The 23,727-nt window shown below is 41.3% G+C and overlaps 1 protein-coding gene and 1 long non-coding RNA gene across 4 annotated transcripts in view; one reads left to right on the top strand and one right to left on the bottom strand.

Moving 5' to 3' along the window:
- Positions 1-23,727, top strand: part of LOC310760414 — a 234,572-nt gene that overhangs the window by 57,910 nt on the left and 152,935 nt on the right. The gene's annotated exons all lie outside the window — the stretch shown is intronic.
- The window catches only part of KCNJ6 (potassium inwardly rectifying channel subfamily J member 6), a 102,233-nt gene that overhangs the window by 49,694 nt on the left and 28,812 nt on the right, over positions 1-23,727 (bottom strand). The window contains exon 2 of one of the 3 annotated variants that reach the window (XM_083608793.1): positions 12,109-12,173. The exons of 1 other annotated variant lie outside the window; for it this stretch is intronic. In XM_083608793.1, the coding sequence (XP_083464919.1) occupies positions 12,109-12,133 (25 nt within the window). In that variant the 5' untranslated portion in view covers positions 12,134-12,173. Of the gene's footprint in view, positions 1-12,104; positions 12,174-23,727 lie in introns of those variants that run through there. One more of the 3 variants, XM_083608795.1, reaches the window with a different exon arrangement.

Below are 23,727 nucleotides of genomic sequence, written 5' to 3'. Positions count from 1 at the left end.
CATCTAAGAGAGCAGCCTCTATCTCTCTGGCTTTGCTCATTCTCCTGCCTAATTAAACAAATGCTCCTGCAGGCTTGGACGTCAGTTGCAACAATGTATTACCTTTAATGCTCTTAGGCACTTGCGCTGCCAAAGGGAACACAGCGGCTCACATGGAGCCCAGATTAGTTCATGTGCTCACACTGCCAGAATTTTAACTTCCTGTCATCTGGAATATTTGACTTTATTGAAATATTTCACCCTCCCCCGTAGGATGAACCAGATTTCCCAGCAACCCAAAAGCAGTTACTTTGTCCAAATTACCCAAGTTTAAGGTGCCATGGGTATATAACAAACATGTCTGATTGCAAAATATATCCCGTCAGAATGTATGGTGCTTTACTTGACATACCTCTCAAAGATTCTCACTGAACTGTGATCTCCTTTTCCGCTTGTTATATAACTTACAGTGTTGTAGAGGTGTGTGCGTGTGTTTTAAAGTTCCCAGTAGCTTATCATGACAGCCCTATAGCTACACCCTAAGAGGAGTCCAAAAATGCAAGCAGCTGTATCAACATCTCCCCTTCCCCCTGCCCCCCCAAACACACACCACGAATAGAAGCGGCACATAGCAGAACGACCAGTTTAACAGGTCATTCTATGCATAGTTGCCTAGGATTGTATGACTGCAGTGCTATCCATATTTCTTGGGAATAAGGTCCTTTGAACTTGTCGCTACGTTCTTCTGATTGCATAGGTGCAACTTTTAAAACACACTGAGCCTTAACAAAAGGTTTCTTGCCAGTTAAAATGCAACCTCTTTAGTTTCTCATTGGGAATGCAAAACCAAAACCAAACGGAAAAAAACCTTGCAAAAAAGTTACAGTTTAAACAGCTAGTCTGAGATTGGAATGCAATCAAAGAAAAGGAAAGATGTATCCAACCTCTGCTCATTCCCCTTATTCTCTATGTCCATCTATTGCAAAGAATGGAAAAATATGAATACCTCATCGACTAGCCGGAGCAATAAAAGTCCATCAATTACCCTGGTGTGTCAACATCATCATTCCTGCCCTCTCAAGAGCTCTTCCCCACATTCCCTCTCCACTGCACCACAGATAACCTCTCCTTATGAAAAACCTGTCCTCTGTTATATGGGCTGCGACAGCAATGTCTTGGTATGATAAAAGTTAGCAAGGATTGTCATGTTACATTCTTTTCTTGAGAGCGGCTAGAGCCACTAAGATTCTGTGACAAATACTTTGTTTAAAGTAGGCAGCCAAAACTAATGGCTAATGATAGACCAAGGCAGAACACTAGAAAAACTCTCAGGAAGTAATTTAGCTGCTCTTTAAAAAGAATATACAGAAAGAAATGCTCATGGCATGACCTTGGAGGCAAACGTGTCTGTCTTTGGTGATCACTAATGCCATGTTCTCTCTGAGCAGCTTCTTATACTGATGTGGCAGCAGTCAAATATTACATTTTGAAATCGATTCAGCTAGCCACCACAAGAGGACTCTTGTTTAAACGGAAGGGCACAAAGTCAAAGCTACAATCTTGTGCACGCTGGCTTGGGAGCAGGCTCTGTTGACCCCTTTTCTTGTGAGTAAACGTGTGCAGGATTGCACTGTAAATACATCTAAGTTTAGGATTCACTGACATGCTAGTACAATCTGCACCTGGTCCTATGGTGAATGTTCTATCTCCAAGTTCTAGTTCAATATCATATCAACTACACACTAATTTTGCAGCAATATTACTTGTGTCACCTGCACAGGCATTGTGAGGGACATCGTGGCCTCTGCTGTCTTGACCACTTGAAATAGCAGCATGAGAGCATTTTCTAGGATGCAAGCTCATGAATAAGGACCTTAGACTCTCATTTCAAGAATCAGGCTGGAGCCTTTATCCAGGGGAAATTTACATGTGAAAAATGGCATTCCAGCCTACTCTCTCCAATTCTTATAACTCTTTCCCCTTAATTATTCCTGTACTGTTTTGTGTGTGTCACAGAAGGTGCAGCACTAGAACAAAGAGCATCACAGGAAGAATAAAGGGAAAATTCAAAATTAGATTCAGCATGGGACAACAGCGTAAACCAATCTGAAGGCAGCAATCCCTTGATCCCAAGCACATTTTTGGGAAGCAAGGTTCCTAAATTAGCTTTTAAGCAAATGCACACAGGATTTGGTCATTTGGTCGCAACCTGCAAGCAGTTTTGCAAGTGAACGTGTGGCTGGGGTTAGGGCAATGGTGAAATTGGGGCTGCGTGAGCACACGGGTGGAGCCAATCTGGCACTTCCACCGATGTGTCCATGCAGACCTGACCTTACCAGCACTCTGTGCCACTCCAGTGCCATTCAGGGAAGCTGCAGAAACACCAGTGTTAGAACAGCAGCTCTGCAGCTCCACCCCACCCCACCCCACCGGCAGTTACTAGATTGGACAGATCAAATGCTCATCACAGCAGCATCAAATAACATGCCATGTTACAGCTGAAATGATCCTACTAGGCCCCATAGATAGTTTGGGTGGATATTCAATATTGTCAGAAATGCTACAGAGTTAAAAAGAAAATCAAATATGCATTATAGGCTTTGAATTGCTTTTCTCTAGATGAAAGTTGTATCACTTTAGTCTTTCTAGAATATCAGTGCTATTGAAGTCCCAAAATGTCATATTAAACATGTTGCCCCTGAATTATTTTTTCTTGTCTTTTTTATTTTTTAAAAAAGCCCAGAAGTGATTAGAACTAGAATCATTCCTTTTAAGTTTGACATGGAAGATTATGTAAAAATACTGGTAGATCCAGTTTTTCCTCTCCTGCCCTGGCTCCCCCCAGCAAGTGATGAACTGGAACTCCCAACTTCAGTTTCCCACAAGACTTTTATTTTTAGATCAGATTGGTACACAAGGCAAGTCAGGGGTCACAGGAATCAGTGGGTGCATGAGAGGCAAAAGCCGTCAGTAAGTACAAGCCAGGATGATGAACCAAACTTTCTTTTGAAGAACAGGGCAGGCACCACATTTAGCATGGCAAATGGCTGGAGTCCCTGGACTGGCAAGTTAATGGGTGTTCCTTTAGTGATTTGGCTAGGTGAGATCTGTCAGCTCTGGCACTGGTGTCTACTTCTAGGCAATGGAAGGATGCATCACAGTAAGGGCTTTATTTGAAACATTTAGGGCTTGTCCACGCTGAGCTTTATTGTGGATTCTCTGCTACTCATGTGTTTATGCTTTTTGTTGTGTCCACATATTATCTACCTCATCAAAATGCCAGTCAAACCCCCCACCCCCCATTTAATCCAGAAGTTCATGTTCTAATCCAATAAGGAAAATAAACCCAATTTCAAATTGCAGGCAGTGCAAGTGTGGGCACAGTGTCACACAATGTTTTGGTGGGTGGTTCTTCACTGTCACTTGGTGACAACACAGAGGTGGGCCTTCTCAGTTACAGCACCCAGACTCTGGAATGTCCTCCCTCGGGTAATTCAGGAGATGGAAACAGTAATTACACCTCTTTAAAACTTCTATGCTTACCCAAGCTATTCTGGATGCCAACTCTTCCTTTTTTGTCCGTTTTATTTGTGATAATCATTTCTTCTTCATTTTTATCAAATATTTAGGAAAGTTTTTTAAATGCAGTCCTCCCCCCCGCAAAAAAAAAGTTTAGGGTTACTCTTATTCTCCTACTCATAATGAAATACTGCCCCTCAATGAGGCCAAACTTAGATTCACAAAATATTGGTATGCATACCCCTGCATCTCCCCAGAAAAAAGCACTGATTAAATGTTATTCTATTTCTTATTATTTTAATGTAAACTGCTGAGAGATTTAAAAAATTTTTTAAGTGGTATGTATAAATAAATAAATAAATAAATAAATAAATAAATAAATATGTGGTGATGTTCTAGATCAGTGTTCTCTATTGCCACATACCCTCCTGTTTGCTCTTTGCCTGAGCACAACCTGGACATTTTGTTTTTGGTGGTCCAAATGATGATGGTGTGTCAGTTTCCACTAACTCCTGTATGCTGGAGGCATATTTGCTGTACGTATATCAGCCTTTTCATTCTTAAAAGTTTTTTTTTAAAAAAAAAAATATTGAGGTTTTGTGCAATTCTTGCCCAAAAGCTCAGAATTGAAAACACCATGTAAGCAGGAACTAGTAGATATATATCCGGATAGGAATTATGTAAAACCTGATCACTAAGGCTTGCAACATTCTTTTGTGTCCTTTGAGAGTGTCAACAAGCATATACCTAGAGGGGTTCTAGACAACAAGCTTTGGAGAAACTGCTCTGCACACTGTAGTTAGCTGGTTGACCCCCAGGCTGTAACTAAGGCCTAATTTTTTTATTTTCTCAATGCATGCAGCTCAGCATGGCATACATAGCACAAAGTATGTTGGTAGCTCAAAAAGATTATTGAAAATCAACACTAAACTAATACGGTTTGTGATGTTGTGGTGTGCTCCATCCTAAACGCACTTCCTAGGATAGGAAGCATAATACAATCCCTACTGGAAGGATACAACAGGAACTCTTAAATGTATGGGTTCTTAACAGACTATTTACAAATAGGTTTATTGTGCCCAGCTAGTTTCTTTCTTCTCTGCCCAAAAAACTGCCCATTTTGCTCAGCTCTTAAACACACTGTTATTTCCCCACTAAAACCTATAACCAGCACAAGAAATCTTAGGAACACACCAAACACAAATACATGCATCTCCCTCCCTTTGTTTCCAGATACTTTTACACAGAAAATAAATGGTTCACACATTTTATCGCCTCTGCCAAAGATTAGCTTTCTGGATTTTATAAGGAAGATAAATTAAACCTTGAAACAATTGGAAAGTGGCTACTGCCCACGAACAATGATTTTGAAGCGGGAACTGCCCACACTTCTGTCTATTCTCTTTTATCTAGCCAGTCAATACTTCACATCCAAAGAACAATCTACATGACAGATTACAAATTCTAATGACCCCAAATAGGCAAGAACTCAAAATTGATTCCTAATTATGAGAGTTCAATAAAGGTCACCCTTCTAATAACTTTCTCTGGGCTTGTAGTGGGGAAAAGACATCGGGATGGCAGTCCTTCTTTCGTTTCTACACTGTGGATGCCTGCTGTATGAGTGCTTCTTGAGCCATGAATTAACTGGAGAGGCTGGTGAAATTTGCAAACAAATTTTGTCACTCTTACTTGGTTCGTAACTGGGGGAATGAGTGGCACACGCACATTTTATCTGGGGTGAGTGTGGGAAGCTGCCATCTGATGCCTGGTGGGTGAGATGGCTGTTTCTGCCAATGCTGCTGGAGTTGCGGGCTTCTCTTCCTCCAGGTTCCACCAGGCAGTCACAAGCTGGGCTGCCAGGATTCATGACACACAGGACTGTTGCACAGATGTTTAGGCAAGGTGCCACTGCCAGCTCACCAGCCCCGGCACTACAGCTCCCAAGTGGCATTGCAAGAATCCATAGGCACCAAAACATCTGAGGTGGTTTTAGAACTCCTTTGCTTTAAAGAAAAGCAATCTTCTCTACCTCCTGTTGATCATTCATGGAGGATGCTCATTGGTTTGAGGCGGGGGGGCATCACACATCACATCCAGATTCACGCTGGTGATATTTTTATTTTCTTTTGACTCTTTCCTGGGAAGTGACACTGTGGGGACATACTGATATGTCTCCTTTACCAAACGGACAGAGCCTAATATAGCACGTTGCCTAACAGCTGAATCTGGGAATGGAAATGCTGTGATTTTTCTCAGTGGTGTCTTGCAATTTGGCGTGCCTGTTTTTAAAGTGCTGGGTCCCAGATGGGTTCATGGCACAGTTAAATACTCAAACATTTTCTTATCAGAAAAAAGCCCGACCTTAAATCCCTCAGTTCTCTCTCTCTCTCTCTCTCTCTCTCTCTCTCTCTCTCTCTCTCTCTCTCCCCCCCCCCCCCCCGATCTACTGCTATTGCTGTAAAACCTTTGCTTTCAACCAATTTACTCCTCTGGAACAGCTCCTGATCAAATAATTGATGATGATTTCCCTGATCAAGTATTTGTTCAACTGGCAGACCTCATAATTCCCACTTCCACAACCCGACACAAGGGCTGGTAGTTCTCTGCCTCGAGAAAGCTTAAATTCTGTGCCAAGATGATGCCAACATGTCACATTATGCAAACTGCTGCTATTTTTATGCAGATGCAGTGCTTTCCCCCTTATTGTGTACATTTGGATTTCGGCTCTGTCTATCTCTTTGGAAACAGCCAAATTTAAGGGTTTCTTCAAAAGTGCCTTACTGAAAAGTGTGTGTGTGTGTGTGTGTGTGTGTGTGTGTGTGTGTGTGTGGTAACCTCATTTTGTGATCTTCCCTCTGAGCAGAACATTACTTTCTACAAGGAAATGTAGGAATATTTTTTAATGTTTGAAACAACAAGAGACTATATAAATCAACGGGACATTTTGAATGTATGTTACCTGTTGCACCTGGACATAAGAAAAGTCTAGACAAAAAATCTGTGTCATTGTTATTTGCATTCTTTCCTTTGGTTGAGAGTGAGCAAGGGAGACTCATGGTACCTTTATCCCTCCTACTAATCTCCATTGCTTCTCCTACAGTGACTATTGCTGACCTGAAATACTCACTAAGGAGGCAGCCTCACAGTTTCTCCCTCACTCTTTTCACTCAGTTGTACAGCACATGCTTTTTGTGCATAAGGTCTGTGGTTCAACTGCTGACATCTCCAGACAGGACTAGGAAAGGCCTTTGTCTGAGACCCTGCAGAATCATAGAAACAGAGAATTGTAGTGTTGGAAGGGCCCACAAGGGTCATCTAAACTAACCGCCTGCAATGGAGGAATATGTGTCTGTACCAAGACAGGAATCGAACCTGCAACCTTGGCGTTATCAGCACCATGCTCTAACCAACTGACCTGAGAGGTGCTGCCAGTCCAATCCAGAGAATACGGAGCTCAAGAGATTGACAGTCTGATTTGGTATAAGGCCATTTCTTTCTCATGTTTCTAAGACTGTGTACACACCATACATTTAAAGCCCATCTCCCCCCACAACACAAAGTCTTGGGAATGGTGCGCACACATTGCATTATCCATTTAAAAACACAATTATAGGGGTTTTCTTTTAATTCCCAGGCAGTGCTAGGCATTCCCTGCTAGTGCACACTAAAAAGGATGCTGGGGTGGTGCTATGTTGAATTCAGTCTAAGTCAGGTCCCTTTGAAATCATTGGGACATCTTAGCCATGAATTAGTCATGGGACTTAGTTGCAACTAGCAGCCAGTGTGGCGTAGTGGTTAGAATGTCAGACTAGGGGAGATCTGAGTTCAAATCCCCACTTAGCCATGAAACTCACTGGGTGACCTTGGGCCAGGCACTGCCTCTCAGCCTGAGCTACCTCACAGGGTTGTTGTGAGGATAAGATGGAGAGGAAGAGAAATATGTATGCCACCTCGAGCTTCTTGGACAAAAAGAAAGGGGGGGTATAAATGTAATAAACAAGTAAAACCAACAAATGCTCAGGAATAAGCCCCACTGTGTTCATGAAGAGATTTCCTAGTAAGTTGGTTTAGGATTGCAACCCATTGTTCATAGAATGCTGGAAACAAAAATTCCAGGATGAGGGGGGCGGGGCGGGGTGGAGGCCGTGCTTGCATTTCGAACTTCAGCTGTGATTTACATGGATAATTCTGCTCCCCAGGCCATTCCATTGTTTCTTTACCCACTTGAGAAGTTTTTAGCTGTTAGCGTTGCTTCCAGCTATAAACCAGCTCATGCAGAATAAACCGCTGGCAGCTGCAATGCTCTCTTAGGCAAAGCTGCCTTTCCTCTGCTGCTGTTCTTCATTCAAGAAGGAAGAAATGGCTTATAAATAAATGATATATACTTCTTTCCTTGCTCCATCCTCCTGAACAAGTCTGTTACGTGGTGCTTCTTTTGACTCATAAATGCTAGTTTTCCACTCCCACCCACCCCAGCAGACTGCTGTTTTCAGTTTTCTAACATCTCTTGCTATATATAGCTAATTTGTCTAACTGAGAAGGGGGCAAAGAAACCCTTTACTTTCTGTAGGGAATACCAGCAAAGCAGCATATATCTCCATGGAAACATGTTTCTCAATCCATCAACCTCCTGCAGTACCTAAGACATAATCTGCAAGGTGGAGACTACTGTTTAAAATTAACATGGCACATGTCATTTCAGGATTTAATGTCAGTTTTACAGGACTATTAATTAGGTTGCCTTTCCCAGATCATTAAGAAATTCTGTGTTGTTTTTTAAAAAATAAATTTCTCCATAGAAGGAATGTTCTCCTGATTCCCTCATTAAAATGCATCGTTTGACTTTTTGCCTGCAAACATGTCATAAATGGGGGTTTCTATAGTAACACGGGATACTGGCTTAATTTAAAACTGTAATCTTTACACAAGGTTTTTAGCCACCAAAATGTGATATATATATATATATAAATTTGACCACATTGCAAAACTTTGCCCCATTAGAATGACATTCTGACCTTCCAAAAAAATCCAATAAATAATACAGTAATTCAAGGGGGCAGGGAGGGGGGAGAATTAAACTGTGCTTAATTGAGACTTGTGCTTCCATCACATCAGCTATTTTAATAGCTGCTTCCTTTGAATTTGAAACTTGGGTTGCATAAATTCTGCATATATCACTTGCTAGCGAAGTCATTCTTCTGCTTGAATTATCAAACCAATAATTTAAATTATCACACTTATTTGGGCTTTTTGGGAGGAAGGGTGAGATTTAAATTGTTGTTGTTGCTGTTATTATTTCATAACCAGAAAACAGTAAATTTAAATCAATCTGTCAATATTTCAATGATCTGCGGTCACCAGTTTGGATTATGAAAAGTTAAAGAGATTTTTAAAATGTCTTAAATATATCAATATCTGTCTATCTATATATCCAAGCAAACAACAACAACAACAGCCAGACAGAGATAATTAGGCTGGGTGAATCACATCTAGTTTTGTGTTGGCCCAGCTAGCATGGTCAATGGTCAGGAATTATGGCAGTTGTACCAATAACACCTGGAGGCACAATGTTGTCCATATTGGTATCTGCTTGTGATAAAATTCAAGATAAGACTCCTGATTTTAATTTGCTTTCCATCAACTCTTATATTTGATTCTATGTATAAAGTTGGGGTTGTATCCAACACTGCCATCCTGCTGACACAACAGATTCCCACTTTTACAACATAATTTCCTTCTCCTCTGTTCTCCCCTGCGTCCCCTCAAGATGTATTTCAGAGAGTTAGGGGACTGGAGAAGATTTTGGGGGAATGTGGGCAGAGGAGAGGAAGGGGAAATTGCATCATGGGAGTGGAACACCATTTGAGCAGCACTGGATCCAACCCTTGATTTTTCTCCATTAGTCATGGGCATTATCTAGGCATGAGTTACGTTAGAAAATGTGAATGACTTCATACTCCGTCCCTTTCACTGAGAAGTTCTCCTCTGGTCACATGACATGAAAATGTTATTCGGATAGAATTCAAATATACACATTGGGTTGGATCTAGACTTAATCATGCTTAGACCATGGCAATAAATGAATCTAAGCACGACTAGCTCTGCAGCCAACTCATCAGCTGTCGTTTTAATCATCTTGATATGCTTTCAATATCACTCTTAGCACTGAAACATGCCAACCAGACGAATATACTCCTAACTTGAACTGGCATGACAGAAGCAACATAGCAAGGTAGAATCTTGTGATGGGGAAAAGTGTTATTCCAATTCAGGTTATTAAAGTGAATATGGTTTATCATTTTTATAAAATCTGTAATAAATTGCAGTGATGCTTGTTTGTTCTTGCCAGAAGTATTAAATCATGCAGACAAGTTTTCTGTATGTATTTAAAGTGCAGTGGGAAAACTGCTCTTTAGTCACCAGTTCTTATGAGGAAAATTTTTGCTGCTATCGATTCACTAGTATCTTTCAGCTCATATTATCTCCGAGTCAGAGCTTGCATAATGATTATACTTCTGCACTAATCCACAGTGAGCAGCTGTTCTGCATATCAAAAAGGCTTCTTTCAAAATCATTCCTCCCTGAAACTTTCACCAAGGTACCATATAATTTGTCTTGCTTCATTTATCTTCTGTGACCAAAATCCAATATTTTCGATGTCCCTGTAAAAGCAATAAAGTCGGCAAAATTGTAATACATTCAGAATATTGCATGAAAGTTTGCTGTGGCACCACATAGACTTAGCTTGTCAGATTTGGTTGCATGGTGACATTGCAAAGTCAATTCAGAATAAAGGAACAGCTTTGCTTCACTCTGAATGGTGATTGTGGGGAAGGGCTGCCATGCTGTGACTACTTTCCTCCCCACTCTCTACAGCCTTTCGGGGGGGGGGGGATCTTCAAGAGGGGGAGGGTGCTTTTTGGAAGGAGTAAAAATGATTGTTAAAAATCACTCTGTGTTCTAGCTCAGTTCCAAAGAGAAGTTAACAGCTTGAACATAACATGCTGAAAGCAAGAGCTCAACGTGTTCAGGCAAAAGCTAATGTTTCAACTGAATTACCTTCTAAATGCCACAATTTAGAGAGTGATTCTGAGACTGTGTGCATCAGTGGAGCTGCATTAACTTCTGTGCAGCTTCAATGGCTTAAGTGGTTTTAGGACTGCTCTTGCCTTGCAAAGAAAAACAAAAAACCTTTGTTAAGTCCTGTCTTTGGGATCTGTTTCCCTCTTTTTGCCTGTGTTGCTAACTTTGAAGCAGCACCTTGCTGATATGAATGATATGAATGCTTGTCTAGCTTCAGTCATTCCATAGTTCTCTCACACATCCCCTGTCATTGCAAATTGGCTTTAACTTAATTCAAAACACTCCTCATTTGAGATTTTGCTCTTCTTGTTTCATACAATAGAGACGCACAGCTCTGTGAATTCTATCAGTCATCCTGAAATTTTTAGGATGGAATGAAGACAAAAAAGAAGTTCTCACTAAGGCATCCAGCAACTGTGAAACATCTTTTTTTTTTGTCTGTGACGCTAACAGCTCTGTGTTTCACTGCAGTGTGGTGAAAAGGGTTGGAAGAATCTGTCAATTTCAGCTCTCTTTGTTTCTCAGTTCTCTACATTTTGCATCAATTTGCGAAAAATCCTCATGAAAATAATCAGCATCCTTTAGTGTGAATTTCTCAAACACATTTTAATATGCCGTTTTAACTAAAGTACACATTTTTGCAAGCACCCTCCCCTAATATAATGCATTTTTGTGTTATTTACATCAATATAATCACTTTTATGCACCCCTCCCCCTAATTATGCATTTTTGTAAATACTGTTTGGTTGGAGAAATGAACAACAAAATTCAGGTAAGTGTGAATTTTGAAAGTTAGATGTGTTTCAGTTCACATATTGCTTCAGCAAGTGTGAATTTGATAGGTTTGCCTTCAAATGAGACTTGAATGGAATTTCTCCCCATTGTTAGAATGACACATGTGTTAAAGTAATAAAAAATAATATAAACCAAAGTCATTTATAGTGAATTTGAACCAGGTCCCAGAAAAAAGAAGAAGTCCCAGAACATGTATTGTGACTGTTTTGCTCTGGTATTGCAGCTTCATTACAGTGGATTATATCTAATTGTGGTGTCCCAATTGCACAATGGACTTCCACTTGAAGCAAGACTCCCCCTGAAATCCCTGTGCACCCCCTCCTGAGAAAATATGGGGTGCACAGAGACTGCTTGGTGAGGAGAGGAAAGGGAATCCCATCATATTGGATTGCACAATGTTGCATCCCCAGTACAGATACTGGTAGGTATTCTGTGAATGTGTCAGAGTGACTTCACTGCTAACTATTTTGTAGCTACAGCCGGTCTGCCTCCATTTTGGATGAGGAGATGTGACTCCCACATATCTTTGAACTCCAGAACTTTTTATCATTTTAGAATTTAGTCACAGCAGGACACTAGCCTTGGTGAGCGGGGCTTGATTCATTTAATGGAAGTGAGAGTGAAGTAGAACCTGGATGAAGACTGCCTTCAGAAAGGAATCTTTTCTAAATAATAATAATAATAATAGGCAGAAAAAGCCAAGAAGAAGAACTTCCTATTTGTACTCACTCATTGACTCTGTCAATTTGGCCATCTCTCTGTCTCTCTCTCTCCCTCTCTCTCTCGAGCTTCTCCTAGAGAAAGAAACAAAATAATAAAAAATAATATATGCATACCGGAAGCTGCCGTATACTGAGTCAGACCCTTGGTCCATCTAGCTCAGTATCCTCTGCACTAACCGGCTACATAACTCTCCAGGACTTCAGACGGCAGGCATGCCTTGGCCTGCCTGGAGATGCCAAGGATCGAATGTGGGCTTTTTACATGCTAAAAAAGAACTACAGTGGTATCTCTAGATACGAACGGGATCCGTTCCGCAGCCCCGTTCGCATCTAGAAGTAAAGTAAGTAGCGACGGCACGTCTGCGCACGTGCACGTCACTTTTCGGCACTTCTGCGCATGCGCGTGACGTCATTTTGAGCGTCTGTGCATGCGCAAGTGGTGAAACCTGGAAGTAATGCGCTCCGTTACTTCAGGGTTGCCGAGGAACGCAACTCGAACGCGCTCAACTCGAAGCATCTTCAACCTGAGGTATGACTGTATGGCACTGGGTTATAACCCCTTTCCTAAACAATCTTTGTCACAGTGAATGGAAATAAGGCCACATTCACACCTTATATTTAAAGCACCTTGACACCTTTTTGAGCCCTCCTGGCTCTCACCCCCCAAATCCTGGGAGCTGCAGTTTCTAAAGGTTGCTGAGAGTTGTTTAGTCATTTAGTCGTTTAGTCGTGTCTGACTCTTCGTGACCCCATGGACCAGAGCATGCCAGGCACTCCTGTCTTCCACTGCTAGGAGACTCCTATTCTCGAATTCCTAGAGTTCCCTGTGAAGAGGAATTGATGGTCAAATTCCCTGGAATTTGTAGCTCTGGGAGGGGAATAGGGGTCTCTTAACAGGTCTCAGCACCGTTAAGAAATGACAGCTCTCAGAATTCTTGGGGGATAGCAAATCGTTTTTGAAGTGTGCTTTAAATGTATGGTGTGATTGTGGTCTAAGGCAGTGGTGTATTTTACTCTGTCATCTACCTTTTTACATTTATTTATTACACTTGTACCATGCTCTATTTCCACATCCATTCCATATATTTAAATTACTTTTATATCACTTTCACAGTCATGGCTCCTTCTACCCCTTTCAAGAACCATGGGAACTTTAATTTTTTGGGGGTGTTTGGAGCAGTACCTCTGTGATAAATACAGTTCCCAGGATTTGTTGGCCTGAAAGTCATGACTGTTAAAAGTGGAATAAAACGGATTTAAATGTATGATACGGATACTGCTTTTTTAAACCCCGCCCCCCAACATCATGTTTCCTATGCAGGCAGCTTGCAGGGCCAGAACCACTTTGAATTACACCAGGTGTCTCCAGACCATTTTCTGAGTCAGGAGAAACAAATGGCATTGCCTGCATCTTTAAAAACAGCAAAACCTTTTCAGAAGGGTTTAGGGTTTTTTTCCTTCCTGTTAACAAGCTTTCCTTTTGGGATCTCATTCCCTAATCTCTGGTTTGCTCTTATCTTTTAACACAGAAGCCGAGCAGATATGGATATTAGTTTAGCTTCAGTAATTATACTGTTCTGTCAGGTTTATGTTGGGGGAGAAAGCCTTTCTCCTCTTGAAAGGCACTCCCCATGACAGTGCTTTGTTTATAAGGGCAATTCAATTAATATGGCAGCTTGCGTGGGTGGCTTATTATCTGAAAACATAACCAAAGTACTGAAAGTGACGAATCATTTTTTTTTTTTTTAAATGTGGTACACAATAGAACATTCACTGCACCCAACCTTTCTTCTCTTTCGCTCATTTGTTTGCTGCATTAAAATACTCTTGAACTGGGAAACAAAAAAGAAGAAGTATGCACACCTGGAACCTGGGTTTATTGTTTTCATGTTTTATTGTTCTCATATAGATCCCTGTTGGTGGGACAGAGCAACAAATGCAATTTGCTGACAGTATTTCCGGGACAGTGTGTGCTTGGTTGATAAGGACATGGGCTCCTTTCACTGAAAAGATTACAAAACTAAACAGGGAGTCTCAAATTCTCCAAATTTAAAGATCTCTAAATTGAGTAGGAATGAAGTATTCCCAAGAAAAGTGGAAATGAAGTACAATAGGCTGTGTTGAATTTTTGTGGAATTCCCTTTTCACTATGCAAGGAGATGTTTGGCAGTGGGTATATAGTCCTCCCCCCCAAAACCCCAGCACCCTCACTGTGGGGAGGGGGAAGTTTCCTTTCAATGCAAAATCACAATTCAAAATGACAGTAGGCAAGAAAGACAACATTACACATCTGTCCACATGCCCCCAGAAAGTTTGCTGAAGAGAAGCCTGGCCCCTTAGGAGCAAAATGTTTCACTGTAAGCAAAGAATAGAAACAAAACCAGCTCAGCAATATCCACCGAAGACAGAAACCTTCCTTGTACCCACTTTCCTTGTCAGAATTCTCGGAGTCATGTTTGTACATTATTAAGAGATTCACTTTATAAAAAACCTTTGCTCTGTTACAAAACAAAGTCTTGGTTGTGACGTATTGTTTTCTCACTGTGTGGGAATACTGGAGGAGGAATGAACCTGAAAAATGCTGCCTCAGAATGGAAAAACCTTCAGGGATCTGAGAAAGATCCACATGTAAGGAGAACTGGACAAAAAACATAGGGCCTCTTACAGAGAGAGGAAGAATTGTGTACATTATGATGCATGAAATACACTGCACACACCTTTTCCTGTCATGTTATAAGCATCAAGTAACTGCTGGATGTATTGATTGTCTGACCTGTGGATACAGAGCAGAAGAAGTATTTGAGCTGCGTCTGAAACATTTTTAAAGTGTTCTTTGCTCTGCCTAGCCCAAGCAGGAAAAGTCTTCTGCTTCCATCAGTGTGGTTTTTGCACTTCAGTGTGATTCTTTTTCCATGGTAGTTTTCCCACAGGGGGCAGTGGGTGGATACCGTGGGATTATCATTCCTAGACTCAGATTCAGTACAATGGGGTGACCTTACTTGCTTTGGCTAAAGTCCAGAACACAGAGTAAACGGTAATGTAAACTATTAAAGTGTTTGGTTTTTTGGTTTTTTTTTTAAATGACATTTTCTGTATTGAAAATACAGAAGGGCATGGGTATGTTGTAATTCTTGTTCAAATGCTGCATCAATAGTGATAAATAAAGGCATAGATATTTCTAACTGGAGACTCGATGGGGCTCCTTCATGATGGGGCTCCTTCATGATGCCCTCAAGGCAGACAACAGAAGGCACAGTAGCGAAAAGGTGGTCTAGCTCGCAAGTGCTGCTGATAGCACCTGCCATTTTAATTCCCCCACAATGCCTCTGGGGCACCAAAACAGTGCCATGGTGTAGCAATGCTACATTAATTCCCAGAGTCATAATGGGGGAATTAAAGTGACAGGCAGCGCCCATGACCTCCTGGGCTCCAGTGCTGTTGCTGTCAGGTCTTGCCATCAGGCTTCCCATAGGCATCTGGTTGCCACAGTGAAAAAACAGGAAGCTGTACTAGACGAGACTTTGGCCTGATTCAGCATGCTCTTCTTTGCTCTGATGGATGGCTGTTAGTTTTCTTTTGTTGAGTACTGAAAGGACCACAGGGCCTGTGTGGTTCAAGCAGTGGGTCCTCCTGGGAGCCCTATGGTGCTGACTCCTGGCGATGGGCCTGATAATGTTCAGACAGATTTAGAAGGTGGACTGTTTTTATGAAGACAAAAAGTATGTTTTGCTGCAACGATATTGTGGGTAGCTTCATTATAATGTTACAAAGAGTTGCCTGGAATAGGGGACATTACTCACGAGACACTGACATTATTGTGGAATTTATATCAATCTCATCACTCCTCAGGAATGTTTTATGTGGTAAGCTTGTTTCTTACATTTACAGACAATAATTAAGATTTCCTTCATAAATCCTTGAGCACAGCAGCGATTGAGCTTTCCAGCATAGTAAATGAATGTCAGATAAAAGTTGTTTGGCTATCAGATCTTTAATTTCATTCAGCTGTTGGAATTTAAACTGCACAATCATTTATGAAGATTCTGACTTGGAGACGCTCAATATTTTCATTTCAACAACTTATCAATGAAAAGAAATAAAACACTGCTTCCTAATTAAGCTTGCAATAAAGTTTTTGTCAGTTTGATCAAAGGCTGGGTCCAGTGTACCCCGAGATCTCTCAGTGAACATGTCCCTCACATGTCCCTTTCCCTAGACTGCACAAACTCAGGAGCTTCATGTGCATGCTGGATCTCTCATCAAGTGAGTTTATAGCTGAGGTGAGAATTAACCAGGGATTTCCTGGTTTGTAGCTCAGGCTCTTAACCACTTGCAGAATGCTTGCCTGGGCATATCCTATTCACAGCAGCATGACTACATCCATGTGACTGTAGCATTCTAAATGAAGCACATTGCAGTTGATATTGGATTATGGGAAGCAGGTCTTTCTTCCCACTACAGAGCTCTTAAGCCTATCTGGGTGAATTCCTTGTTTAACAGCAAGCATAACATTCACAGTCCAGTATTTGCTGGACAAGCACATGGTTCACACACAGTATTTGCAGTAGACAAGCGCATGGTTCGCACACAGAAAATTCCAACTTTAATACCTAGCATTTCCAGGGAGTGCTGGCAAAGGCCACTTTCTGGAACCCTGAAAAACCATAGAATCATAGAATCATAGAGTTGGAAGAGACCACAAGGGCCATCGAGTCCAACCCCCTGCCAAGCAGGAAACACCATCAGAGCACTCCTGACATATGGTTGTCAAGCCTCTGCTTAAAGACCTCCAAAGAAGGAGACTCCACCACACTCCTTGGCAGCAAATTCCACTGTCGAACAGCTCTTACTGTCAGGAAGTTCTTCCTAATGTTTAGGTGGAATCTTCTTTCTTGTAGTTTGGATCCATTGCTCCGTGTCCGCTTCTCTGGAGCAGCAGAAAACAACCTTTCTCCCTCCTCTATGTGACATCCTTTTATATATTTGAACATGGCTATCATATCACCCCTTAACCTCCTCTTCTCCAGGCTAAACATGCCCAGCTCCCTTAGCCGTTCCTCATAAGGCATCGTTTCCAGGCCTTTGACCATTTTGGTTGCCCTCCTCTGGACACGTTCCAGTTTGTCAGTGTCCTTCTTGAACTGTGGTGCCCAGAACTGGATACAGTACTCCAGGTGAGGTCTGACCAGAGCAGAATACAGTGGCACTATTACTTCCCTTGATCTAGATGCTATACTCCTATTGATGCAGCCCAGAAACCACTTCCAGGCAGTGTGAAAAAGACTGTGCAAGACGCACTTACAGTAAAAGGCACCTTCCTATGTTTTTCAGCATTACCCAGTAAGCTCACTTAACAATATTTAACAGCATTTAAAAATACCAAGCTCCTTCATTCTCTCAGCACAAGCCTTCTTCCCCCTTCAACATTTTATTCATGCAACTGTTTTCTTTTCTCAGCCCCATATTCCAACATTCTTTTTCAAACTGTGCTTGCTAATACAGAATGTATTATTCCAGCAACAATTTAACTAGTGCCATGCAGAGATAAAATAATTTTTTCCTAACACCTACTCATTACTCCACTGTTTATACTGGCAAAGATGACATAAGCCCACTTTACCATCGTGACGGCAATGTAAAGCAGAAGTATGTAAAACAATAACATTATTTGCAAGAATATAAAGCTTTCTTCTTACTTCAGGATGAGCAGTTTAGAACACTGTGACTACAATCCACACCATGCAATCCTGTTGATTTCAGTGAGATTTACTGCCAGGCAGGTTGTGTAGAAGGATTGGTTAGATAATGCATAAAATGATACACCTGTCATGATAGGATTTATCCAGCATCTAGAGATGCTCTAAACAGCTGGAAGTTGCCTTGTAAACATGCAGTGCTAAAGCTTCTGAACGATATTCCCTCAACTGACTACTGTTCGGGAATTTCAAGGTGTGGGAATGAATATATGTTTTCCAATCAGTATGTAGTTTAGTTACTTTCCAAAGCAATTTTAATGCAAATGCCCTGTCATTCCATGGATGTTCTCTTTGGCGATATGAATTCAACCACTAGCTTCTAATTTGATGTGGTTTGTAGCAGGAAGAGAGACGCCTGTGAAATTTTAGTGCACAGAACACTGTCTTGGGATTTTTAAATTGCTTCTTAAACTGCATGGAAATGGTGTTATGCTTGATATGCTATCAGGAGAGAATAATAGAGTTTCACGTTATATAGCAGCTTTCAAGCTCAAGATATCCTTAAATACTTTACTTACAACAAATTTGATAGAGAATGCTCAGTGATGGTGTGTAGGCAAATGCAACGGTCATCATTATGTCTTACTCAGCAATAGCCTACACACAGCTGTAGAAAGTAAAGCCCTATTTGAGTAGGAGAAGATTTTGGCTAGGCTATTAGGTTTCCTGCCCCCTCATATGGTGCCATAGTTATGATTTCTAATATACTGCCAAAGAATATCTCCTTTCCAATTTGGACATTGGGGTGGGGAAGGACAGGAGAACATTGCATTTTTTAGCTGGCTGTGAATACTGCAAAAGAAAAACCAAATACCATGGGCATTTATGTGAAGAGGCTTGTTGGATATGACCAGAGACAATGGAGTGCACCTCTGGGGGAGAAGTCAAACCACTGAGTTAGGAGCACTGAAGTGACCTGCCTAGGTGGCAAGCCTGGGCAGTGTGGTCCTGGGCTCCACAGACAACAAGACTCCTCTCTCAACTTTGTTGATGTGGTCCAAAAGGATGCAGAGCAATACATTTGGCACCAGCTGGGCTGCAGGAGTTGCCAGAAGGAGTGTACAAGGCACCAGGCAACCATCTTAGGGATTCTACCCCAGATTTGTGTAGGGTTATTCCTTAGCCTTTTATTCTCCCTAAAATATGCCACAAGGCAGAGGAGATTTAGGATTAGAGTTTTCCTTCTCCTAGATAGGCTACCTTCCCAGGTTGATGAGCCTCATCTGCCCCTCACGTCCCTCTACAACATGTGCAGAAACTTGACCATTGGATCCACTATTGGTCTAGTCCGCTCAATCTGCTGGGTCCTGTCTTTGCATGCAAGGGAAGTCCTTAGCTCACCAAGGGTTTGAGACACATCAGCTCTCCTCACCTGGTTTAGCCAACCAGTCAAAACTATTTCCTGGGGTGTGGCCACTGTCACATACTGACAGCTTCTGGGAGCACACGTTGAGAGCTGAGTACAGCGTGAGGACCAAAGATGGACAAACTACCCCAGAAGCAGCACGACATGTCCCCCAGCAGAGGTACTAACCCTCCCCTAGCACTCCACCTACTGTTGGCTTATCTGCCTTCCACCCCACTAGACTCAGTTGGCACCAGACACCCCTGGTGCATAGAGCCAGTGGAGGTGCACACAACTTGATATGTCCATTGCATGCAAGGCTTCAGATGATAATGATGAAGACACCACTGCACTGCTCAAAAAACAAATAAAAGGCAATAGCCGTATCTTGTATATATGGATTAAACCACTGTATTTATTTACAAGTTGGAAGTCTTGACATCGGCAATAATTCCAAACAAGATCCGATTACAGTAAGCTGCAAACCCTTTTTAAAAAATCAAGCCTGAAGATTTTCTCTTATCTTTAAATTAAAGAGGGGAACCAAGTGCCCTGTCCAGAAAGTGACAAAATATAATTTAGAAATACTTTTGACAGCTCGTTGCAGTCTTCTTGACTTTAACATTGAGTTAAGTGATTGTGTTGAAACTGTTTTCTATATCAATTTATATAGATCCTCTTTCATTGCTAGATACCTTTGAATATACTCATTTTCTACTGCCAGTAGCATTTTCTGATCCTGCAACATAGAGGGTGGATTTGAGTGTGCTTTTATTGAACCAAAGTTTGTAATTATTATTTTCAGTACATATTGTTCTCCCTGTCCTGTATGCTAGCGAAAGTACAAAGCAAATGTTTTTTATGACCCTGAAAATGGCCCACTTTTCACAGAAATATCACAGGAAATAATAGTGGAAGAAACTTTCTCTGGATGTGTGTTTATAAGCCCTATCTAACCTGATGCCTTCCATATGCTTTGGACTATAAAACGCCCATCAGCCCCAGCCAACACACTGGATGCTGTATATGAATGTGACTGGGATGCCCTTCATGGGCAAAAAATTAGAGATTTGGCATGGTAAAAGCAGAATGCATTCCTAAATGCATTTACTAGTGAGTAAGCCACATTGAACGGGACTGACTTCTGAGTAAACATACAAGCCTGCATGATTCTGAAGCCAACAAATTTAAAAGAACTTACCATATTTTTCGCTCTATAAGACGCACCAGACCATAAGATGCACCTAGTTTTTGGAGGAGGAAAACAAGAAAAAAAAATATTCTGAATCTCAGAAGCCAGAACAGCAAGAGGGATCGCTGCACAGTGAAAGCAGCAATCCCTCTTGCTGTTCTGGCTTCTGGGATAGCTGCGCAGCCTGCATTCGCTCCATAAGAGGCACACACATTTCCCCTTACTTTTTAGGAGGGAAAAAGAGAGTCTTATAGAGCAAAAAATACGGTAAAAGGAAATAGTCAAGGTTACCTGTTGGAAGATGACTGAGAGGTTATATGATGCAGAATAGGGAGAAAAAACAAATGTTTTAAAATATACATGATCATGTCTTTTCCTTTTTTAAAAACAGATGCATTTAGTTGTGTCTTTGCTGTGAAAGAGAACATTTATTTGGTTATCCCCAAAGCCCTAGTAACACCTGGAGGTTCAGTCTGAAGCCCCAAGGCCCTTGTAATGTTGTGTGCCTATGCTTACATCTGCTCTTGTCAAAACATAGAAAACATCTTACTCTTCCCTAGACAATGCCATGTTGATGAGTATAGATGCTTCTGCTCCTTGATGGATGAAGCCTCTCATTTCTGTAATTTCTTGCAGGGTTTCCTACTACAGGGATTTCAAAAATTCTGGAAAGGCAAAATATGATGGATTCTTTGGTCATGTGACCATGAGCATAACTTACAAAAAACAACAATGGACGTTGAAAGAATTTAGTTTAAAATATGCCTTTGCCTCAACTTTCAAGTATTTTAAAATCCTTTATGGGACTCCAACTCCCATCAGTCTCAGCCAGCATTGCCAAGGTATAATGGGAGATGGAGTCTATTAACATTTGGATGGCTATAAGTTCCCCACCTTAGGCTACACTTGTTAATGGAAGGCTAGATGGCTAGGGAAAAGTCTGGATTGAAGCAAGAAGATTAGTATGAATCTGTACAGCTCACTGAGCTTCGAAATTATCCAACAGCTAACAACAGTTGCTGTTTTGTACGTTCTTTAGTAATAAAGATACCATTTAAGCTAACAAAAGTTTTTTGTTTTAACTGTTTCTAAAACGTTCAATTTGAATTTGCTTCCTTATAGCATATATTAATCAGTTTCTTGTCAAATACATAAAATAACAACTTTGCTATCAAAATATCCAGTCTTATGTGTGTTTTGATTGCTCAAGAATCACGGGGATGAACTCCGCGATTCACCCAGTCACTGAGATCTCCATCCGATGATCAAATGAGACGTGACCCCTCAATGGGTCCTTGCATTTAGCATACATACTTTAAAAGGCAACCAGCACCTGCTGGAGTAGGCAGCAAGGGCTGATACCAGGACAGCAGCAGATAAGAAGGGGAGTTTAACCCATCCCTCTCAATGCTTCAGTTCTGACAAAATTTGCATCTCTAAAGCTGCTATTTGCCTCAGGAGGAAATCCCACCAGTGCCACTGGGTGATTTGTACCCAATCCAAATTGTAGCTTCAACCCCCCCAACTTTTTCAGGATTACAGCTGGGGAGGAAAGCTGTACCTACTCCCTACCTACTGTGATCTAAATAATTATCCTTTACACACAGTTTCTAACTGTGTTTTTATTTAAAAATATGGATTTTAAATGCAAATACATATTTAACATCACATCTAGCTTGATCCCTGAAACTCTCCTAAGGTGACCAATTGCTATGAGATAAAGAGAAACAGAAAAATAGAGAGAGAATGCCTTTTCAGTGGTGGCCTCTGCCTTTGGAATACTTTCCCCAGCTAACCTGCTGGTACTTATGCTGATGTATTTTAGATGCCCAGTTAAAATGTCTTCATTCTCTCTGGGATTTGCTACTTTTATCATCTCTGTCAGTTAAAAACAACCTAAACAAAAACAAAAAACAGAGCAGCAGGATTTATATTTGTTGTAGAGATTTTTTTTGGTTGTTTTTATTGTAATTAATTATTGTATTTTTTAGATTTTTACTGTTGTTGTTTTTATTGTTTGCTGACCTGGGAACACGAAGAGTTGAAGTATCAGAATACAAATCTATCAGACAGATACATCTTCTAATGCAATGACTTCCCTTAAGGCCAAGCCTGAAATTCTCGTGCTTCCTTCCTTTTCCCTACCTGTGTGGTCCTCAGCACCAGTGGTGGTGAAAAGACCGTCACTGACAAAGAGGAATGATATCTAGAGGTCCCCACAACCCTGGTTCAGGAAATCTATCTAAAGCTCACGATGCCTTCAAGGATTCCTATTGTCAGTGTTAGTTTGCTGGAGATCATATGAATCCCTCATAACTCGAGGACCAATATAGGAGGACACCCTACAAGACATAACAGTAAACCTAGCCCGATCTTTATAATGATGGAGGTGAATTTATAGCTTCAGTCTGAACTTAGAGGAAATCAACATTTCATGGTGTTGTAAGACAGTTACATTCTGTGGTAATAAATAGGTTGCTCTGTATATGGAGATTTATGGCATTAATAAAGTGGAGTTTCCAGGGGAGCTCAAGAGTGGGAACCAACATGAATCAAAACAGGAGGCATGCATGCTGCTGCTGCTACAAAATAAATGTGCCATTTTGTAGTAAGGGCTCCAGGTTGTCTACTTCATAAAGAAGGCCAAAGGTGTCTACAGGGTGCTGTTCAGCCTTTCAATTAATTAGATTGATAGTACTCTGAAATACTATACTTAGCTGTCAGAGGCAAATGGTCAGTACATGAAGTAAGTCTCTGCTGTCACATTTCATCCAATTAATTGCCAAGGCACTAAAACACCGATAGTTATTTGTTCATAAAGAGAGAATTTGGATTATGCTGGAATTGAGCTGAAAATGGAGAATTTTATTCCAACTCTAGCCCATCAAATGCCACTGGCATCCTCTGCGTCTTTGTGGTCATCGGACTGGCCAGGCGGGTCTTGTTTCAAGATGTACACAATTAGAAAATGCAAGTTACAAGAACAGACATGCATGGTCCACAATTCTCCACAAAATATGAGAGAAAATTTATTGTTTTCAAGCAGTCCCAAATACCATTCCTTGGTTCCCCCTAAAGGCGCCAATCTCAGGTTCTACAGTCAGCTACTATGGGCAATTGTCACAGGCATAAATCAAACTGAAACTTGCTTGGAATGGTGATTGTGTGTAGAACTCCATCTCCACTTGCCAGCACAAAAAGGGTTGTCATGGACTGGCTGGATGCAGAGGAGTGATGGAAGGCACCAGCTGAGAACCTCCACATGAACCCCCAGGGGAAGAAGGCTCAGAGCTAGGGAACTGGTGATGAGTGGTCTGAGGGAGAAAAGGGAGA

Source organism: Podarcis filfolensis (assembly GCF_964270895.1).
Source record: "Podarcis filfolensis genome assembly, chromosome: 4".
Taxonomy (NCBI): Eukaryota; Metazoa; Chordata; class Lepidosauria; order Squamata; family Lacertidae; genus Podarcis; species Podarcis filfolensis.
This window is presented reverse-complemented; position numbering and strand designations above follow the sequence as displayed.